Here is a 6,946-nt window from a genome sequence, read left to right as displayed (position 1 = left end):
GAAAAGTTATACTACCTGCGGACCGAAGTGCGGATGCGACCGCTCGCTCCAACCCGGAAGTGACAATGGCATGTCCAACTTATTGTGTGAGATTACCCTGCTCACTCAAAACATTTACTAATCATTTCAAAAGTATAAATGACTCTCACTTTAGATTAGGGACTGCAAAAATATATGATTAGTACTAATGATTAGTAAATGGTTTAAATATACAAAATCCAATGACTCATTTAATACATAATTTAAAAGTTATTTATAAATGTGAGAATACCTAGCTTACTAACATTTAAAAAATGTGGGAGTAATGATTAATACATGGTGATAAAACTGTAAAAGCCTGTAAATGTTATTATAAAGTGTTTGTCTGAAGCCTGATTCACACAATCACACTGTTTACTGTTACAGTACAGTATTTAGACTTTGTATTATAGGTGGTCCTTGTGCCCAGGGTCTGGGGGCTACCGTTGAAGCTGTTGAGGGCTATCTTCATTAAATGGCTAATCGTGAATTATGCCAAAAGATGTAGTTTTTTTCTTGAAATGTTCTTTTATAAGTGCTTTTGAGATGATTGATTCAACTAAATTAAATGGAAATACATTTAGTCTTTTTGTTTAAATCAGAGAACAACACACCAGAAAAGGAAAACAACATTAAGGGACGATTGGGTCAGAATACAGTGTGGTTGTTCTGATGTCTGACAAATAGTATTTGTTCCCATGATGTAACTGAGACAGCCTCCCTCAACTTGAAGAAGTACTATTCATAATTTAATTCAGATGGACATTTCTAAACGTCTATAGAACGTTCATATAGAACGCCACTATTCATTTTGACTGCATGTGCTCTAGTGCATACCCCATACTGCTCTACAAAGGCAAAACACAGTAACTATGTAATTTATTTTACTGCAAAATCTGACTTCAAAGTCTTTTTCTGTCTAGACAGACACCAGATGGCCGCCTCGCTTCGCGTTCCTAGGAAACTATGCAGTTTTTTGTTTTTTTTTACGTGTTATTTCTTACATTAGTACCCCAGGTCATCTTAGGTTTCATTACATACAGTCGAGAAGAACTACTGAATATAAGATCAGCGTCAACTCACCATCAGTACGACCAAGAATATGTTTTCCGCGAAGCGGATCCTGTGTTCTGCCTTACAAACAGGACAACGGAATGGATCGCATGCAGCGACCCAAGAAAACGACTCCGAAAAAGAGGGAAACGCGGCGGTCTTCTGGTCAGACTCCGAAAAAGGGCACATCGCGCACCACTTCCCAGCATTCTTCTTGCCAATGTCCAGTCTCTCGACAACAAGGTTGATGAAATCCGAGCAAGGGTGGCATTCCAGAGGGACATCAGAGACTGCAACGTTCTCTGCTTTACGGAAACATGGCTTACTGGGATGACGCTATCCAAGGCGGTGCAGCCAACGGGTTTCTCTACGCATCGCGCCGACAGAAACAAACATCTCTCTGGTAAGAAGAGTGGCGGGGGCGTATGCCTCATGACTAACGGGACATGGTGTGATGATGGAAACATACAGGAACTCAAATCCTTCTGTTCACCTGATTTAGAATTCCTCACAATCAGATGTAGACCGCATTATCTTCCAAGAGAATTCTCTTCGATTATAATCACAGCCGTATATATTCCCCCCCAAGCAGACACATCGATGGCTCTGAACGATCTTTATTTAACTCTTTGCAAACTGGAAACCATTTATCCGGAGGCTGCATTCATTGTAGCTGGGGATTTTAACAAAGCCAATCTGAAAACAAGACTCCCTAAATTTTATCAGCATATCGATTGCGCAACCAGGGATGGTAAAACCTTGGATCATTGTTACTCTAACTTCCGCGACGCATATAAGGCCCTGCCCCGCCCCCCTTTCGGAAAAGCTGACCACGACTCCATTTTGCTGATCCCTGCCTACAGGCAGAAATTAAAACAAGAGGCTCCCACGCTGAGGTCTGTCCAACGCTGGTCAGACCAAGCTGACTCCACACTCCAAGACTGCTTCCATCACGTGGACTGGGACATGTTTCGTATTGCGTCAGATGGAAATATTGACGAATACGCTGATTCGGTGTGCGAGTTCATTAGAACGTGCGTCGAAGATGTCGTTCCCATAGCAACGATAAAAACATTCCCTAACCAGAAACCGTGGATTGATGGCAGCATTCGCGTGAAACTGAAAGCGCGAACCACTGCTTTTAATCAGGGCAAGGTGTCTGGCAACATGACTGAATACAAACAGTGCAGCTATTCCCTCCGCAAGGCTATTAAACAAGCTAAGCGTCAGTACAGAGACAAAGTGGAATCTCAATTCAATGGCTCAGACACAAGAGGCATGTGGCAGGGTCTACAGTCAATCACGGACTACAAGATGAAATCCAGCCCAGTCACGGACCAGGATGTCTTGCTCCCAGGCAGACTAAATAACTTTTTTGCCCGCTTTGAGGACAATACAGTGCCACTGACACGGCCTGCAACGGAAACATGCGGTCTCTCCTTCACTGCAGCCGAGGTGAGTAAGACATTTAAACGTGTTAACCCTCGCAAGGCTGCAGGCCCAGACGGCATCCCCAGCCGCGCCCTCAGAGCATGCGCAGACCAGCTGGCCGGTGTGTTTACGGACATATTCAATCAATCCCTATACCAGTCTGCTGTTCCCACATGCTTCAAGAGGGCCACCATTGTTCCTGTTCCCAAGAAAGCTAAGGTAACTGAGCTAAACGACTACCGCCCCGTAGCAACCTGACACCCTAGACCCACTCCAATTTTCTTACCGCCCAAATAGGTCCACAGACGATGCAATCTCAACCACACTGCACACTGCCCTAACCCACCTGGACAAGAGGAATACTTATGTGAGAATGCTGTTCATCGACTACAGCTCGGCATTCAACACCATAGTACCCTCCAAGCTCGTCATCAAGCTCGAGACCCTGGGTCTCGACCCCGCCCTGTGCAACTGGGTACTGGACTTCCTGACGGGCCGCCCCCAGGTGGTGAGGGTAGGCAACAACATCTCCTCCCCGCTGATCCTCAACACGGGGGCCCCACAAGGGTGCGTTCTGAGCCCTCTCCTGTACTCCCTGTTCACCCACGACTGCGTGGCCACGCACACCTCCAACTCAATCATCAAGTTTGCGGACGACACACCAGTGGTAGGCTTGATTACCAACAACGACGAGACGGCCTACAGGGAGGAGGTGAGGGCCCTCGGAGTGTGGTGTCAGGAAAATAACCTCACACTCAACGTCAACAAAACTAAGGAGATGATTGTGGACTTCAGGAAACAGCAGAGGCAACACCCCCCTATCCACATCGATGGAACAGTAGTGGAGAGGGTAGCTAGTTTTAAGTTCCTCGGCATACACATCACAGACAAACTGAATTGGTCCACTCACACTGACAGCGTCGTGAAGAAGGCGCAGCAGCACCTATTCAACCTCAGGAGGCTGACGAAATTCGGCTTGTCACCAAAAGCACTCACAAACTTCTACAGATGCACAATCGAGAGCATCCTGGCGGGCTGTATCACCGCCTGGTACGGCAACTGCTCCGCCCTCAACCGTAAGGCTCTCCAGAGGGTAGTGAGGACTGCACAACGCATCACCGGGGGCAAACTACCTGCCCTCCAGGACACCTACACCACCCGTTGTTACAGGAAGGCCATAAAGATCATCAAGGACATCAACCACCGAACCACTGCCTGTTCACCCCGCTATCATCCAGAAGGCGAGGTCAGTACAGGTGCATCAAAGCCGGGACCGAGAGACTGAAAAACAGCTTCTATCTCAAGGCCATCAGACTGTTAAACAGCCACCACTAACATTGAGTGGCTGCTGCCAACACACTGTCATTGACACTGACCCAACTCCAGCCATTTTAATAATGGGAATTGATGGGAAATGATGTAAATATATCACTAGCCACTTTAAACAATGCTACCTTATATAATGTTACTTACCCTACATTATTCATCTCATATGCATATGTATATACTGTACTCTACATCATCGACTGCATCCTTATGTAACACATGTATCACTATCCACTTTAACTATGCCACTTTGTTTACTTTGTCTACACACTCATCTCATATGTATATACTGTACTCGATACCATCTACTGTATGCTGCTCTGTACCATCACTCATTCATATATCCTTATGTACATGTTCCTTATCCCCTTACACTGTGTATAAGACAGTAGTTTGGAATTGTTAGTTAGATTACTTGTTGGTGATCACTGCATTGTTGGAACTAGAAGCACAAGCATTTCGCTACACTCGCATTTAACATCTGCTAACCATGTGTATGTGACAAATAAAATTTGATTTGATTTGATATTCGGATCAACTGGTTTGTTCCTGTGTCAGGAAACTAAATACCACATTAATCATATAATATAACTGGCCATTACAACAGATCAATTTCGTAGGGCTGCAAAATGTCAACTTCAACTTCCCTACTGTCAACTTTCCTACACACTGGCCAGCTGACATGTGGTCATGTCTCCTGAGGTTGTGGATTATGGTCCAAACTAAGCACTAATCACTCAAAACTGTTAGTCTGCACAGTTATCCTGTTTCCCATGTAAAATAGCCTTTGAATGACCAAAACATCTCCCATGCTATATATTCCCAGTTTTCCCCCCATATATTTTTCCATTAAAATGATCAGTTGAGAAAATGTACCTTTGCTCTCATCTCTAACTACCATTAAGACTGAAGGACAGGCTAGGTGGGCAGAGGAACATCCAATCCTGTTAAACATTACATCATCAATTATTTGTTTATCTAACCATTTGTTCATTTGTGTGCTCAAGTGTGTGTTTGCATGCAGAGAGACTCCGGAGAGGGTGGAGTTTCTGTCAGTAACTTAGGGATAAATAGACAGGCAGAGCTCAGAGTTTGTCAGAAGACAGGGTCACACACAGGACCAAGCAGGAGCAGCAGGACCTCAGGCAGCATTTTTACTTTTTAATACAAATGGAGAAACATGAAGATGTTCAATACTGTCTTCAAGACAGAAACTCTTCTTGCAGAAAGGCTTTGCTATCGACATCTATCTACATAACACTGTACATCTTCTTGTCATTGATTTCAGCAGTTACAGTATTTTTGAACCTACTGGTGATAATCTCCATCTCTCACTTCAAGCAGCTCCACACTCAAACCAACCTGCTCATCCTCTCTCTGGCTGTGGCAGATCTCCTGGTGGGACTGATTGTGATACCAGTAACGACTGTAGCATTAATGGAATCATGCTGGGGTTTTGGGAAATATTTCTGTGTGTTTCAGATCTACGTTACTTTTTTATGTGCTTCTTTATCGCTTGGCAATTTGGTTTTGATATCTATTGACCGCTATGTTGCTGTGTGTGATCCCTTATTGTACCACTCTAAAATAACAGTAACAAGAATGATGTGTTGTATATCCATTACCTGGTGTTGTTGTATCATATACCGTGCTGCTATTATAAACAACTTTGTAAATGTACAGGTACCCAGTAGGTGTTTGAAAGAATGTTTTATTGTTGAAGGAATAACCTGGGGAAATATCATTGACTTTGTATTTACAATGGTTGTCCCTTGCTCTATTATTATAACACTTTATATGAAAATCTTTGTGGTGGCCAGATCACAGTCCAGAAAGGTATTTTCAAAAGAGTCTGTCAGTGTGTCTGGTGTTCAAACTGTACAGGCAAATAAGTCTGAGAGAAAAGCAGCAAAAACTCTGTCTATTGTTGTTTTCAACTATTTCATTTGTTGGATTCCATTTTTATTTTCTTTCTTTTTGTATTTTTTAATTGACAGTTTATTTTCAGTTATGCTCATCGGCTTTCTACCACTTTTTAACTCTTTTATCAATCCAATAATTTATGCTTTCTTTTATCCATGGTTCAAAGTGACAGCTAAACGTATTTTAACTCTGAACTTTTAAATTGTATTTTATTGTTTTTTTAATTATTTATTTAACTAGTCGTTTAAGAACAATGTCGGCCTAACTTAAGGCATAAATCGTTTTTATTCCTACGTTTGACAAACATGTTTGATAAAGTTTTGTAATACAATTGTTGTAATTGCTTCTTTCATGTAACAATACACTGACATTACTTATCTCAGTATTGTCATCATACGCGTACAGCATTATTTGTCTGGATTGGTTTGGAATGACTTGGGAAAAGTATAAGAAAGCATAAGCTTGTTTTTTTTAAATACATTTTAGCCATTGTGGGTTGTATAATTCCAAATACCAAAGGCTGTGGTTGTTCCGTGTTATTTAATAATAAATAGTATGTAAGTATTCTAAAAGTACATTCTGAGAACTAATCATTGTGTATATTGTTTAACATCTCCCTCTAGTGGCTCAAGACAATGCCTTCAAATGCAGTAAAATTTAAATGTACAATATGCATGATATCAGATAACGTACAAGTCTATCTCAATGCTATATGTAAGTAGTTGAGAGTAAAATGCAAGAATATGCAAATATGTGTAAGACTTTATAATGTTCAGTAATAAGCCATGTGTAAGGCATTTACATTTTTGGTCACCATTTATGATTACACCCACATTTGTTAAATGTTACTCACCTAGGTATTCTGACATTTATAAATTACTACTATATGCATGAATGATTAAACACAATAATGCAGGAGACCACAGCAGACACTTCAACCTCAACATACTGGTTATGAACACTACCACTACCCTCACCACATCACTGCTGCCAGGTCAGGGGTCACACCAGAGCAGCTCTCTCAGAAGCTGTTTAGTGTGAATGAATATAGTGTTTGGGTAACACACTAAATTATTCATAATGGATAAGTAAATAGTTTATAATTTATTTATCATTACTCCCACGTTTGTTTTAGTAAGCTAGTTATTCACACATTTATTAACAACTTTTTATCGTCTGTAATAATGATTTATAA

The 6,946-nt window shown here is 41.6% G+C and overlaps 1 protein-coding gene across 1 annotated transcript; it reads left to right on the top strand.

The window, feature by feature from the left end:
- Positions 1–4,235: 4,235 nt before the first annotated feature.
- Positions 4,236–6,326, top strand: LOC123992510 (trace amine-associated receptor 13c-like). The gene has a single exon (XM_046294132.1). It carries the CDS (start codon positions 4,999–5,001, stop codon positions 5,950–5,952), a length of 954 nt encoding a protein of 317 aa, XP_046150088.1. The 5' UTR covers positions 4,236–4,998; the 3' UTR covers positions 5,953–6,326.
- Positions 6,327–6,946: the final 620 nt, after the last annotated feature.

This window comes from Oncorhynchus gorbuscha, linkage group LG01 (genome assembly GCF_021184085.1).
Source record: "Oncorhynchus gorbuscha isolate QuinsamMale2020 ecotype Even-year linkage group LG01, OgorEven_v1.0, whole genome shotgun sequence".
Taxonomy (NCBI): domain Eukaryota; kingdom Metazoa; phylum Chordata; class Actinopteri; order Salmoniformes; family Salmonidae; genus Oncorhynchus; species Oncorhynchus gorbuscha.
This window is presented reverse-complemented; position numbering and strand designations above follow the sequence as displayed.

What these genes read in the sequence shown, in the direction of transcription:
- LOC123992510 (XM_046294132.1), top strand. Translation starts at nt 4,999, where the DNA reads ATGGAGAAACATGAAGATGTTCAATACTGTCTTCAAGACAGAAACTCT.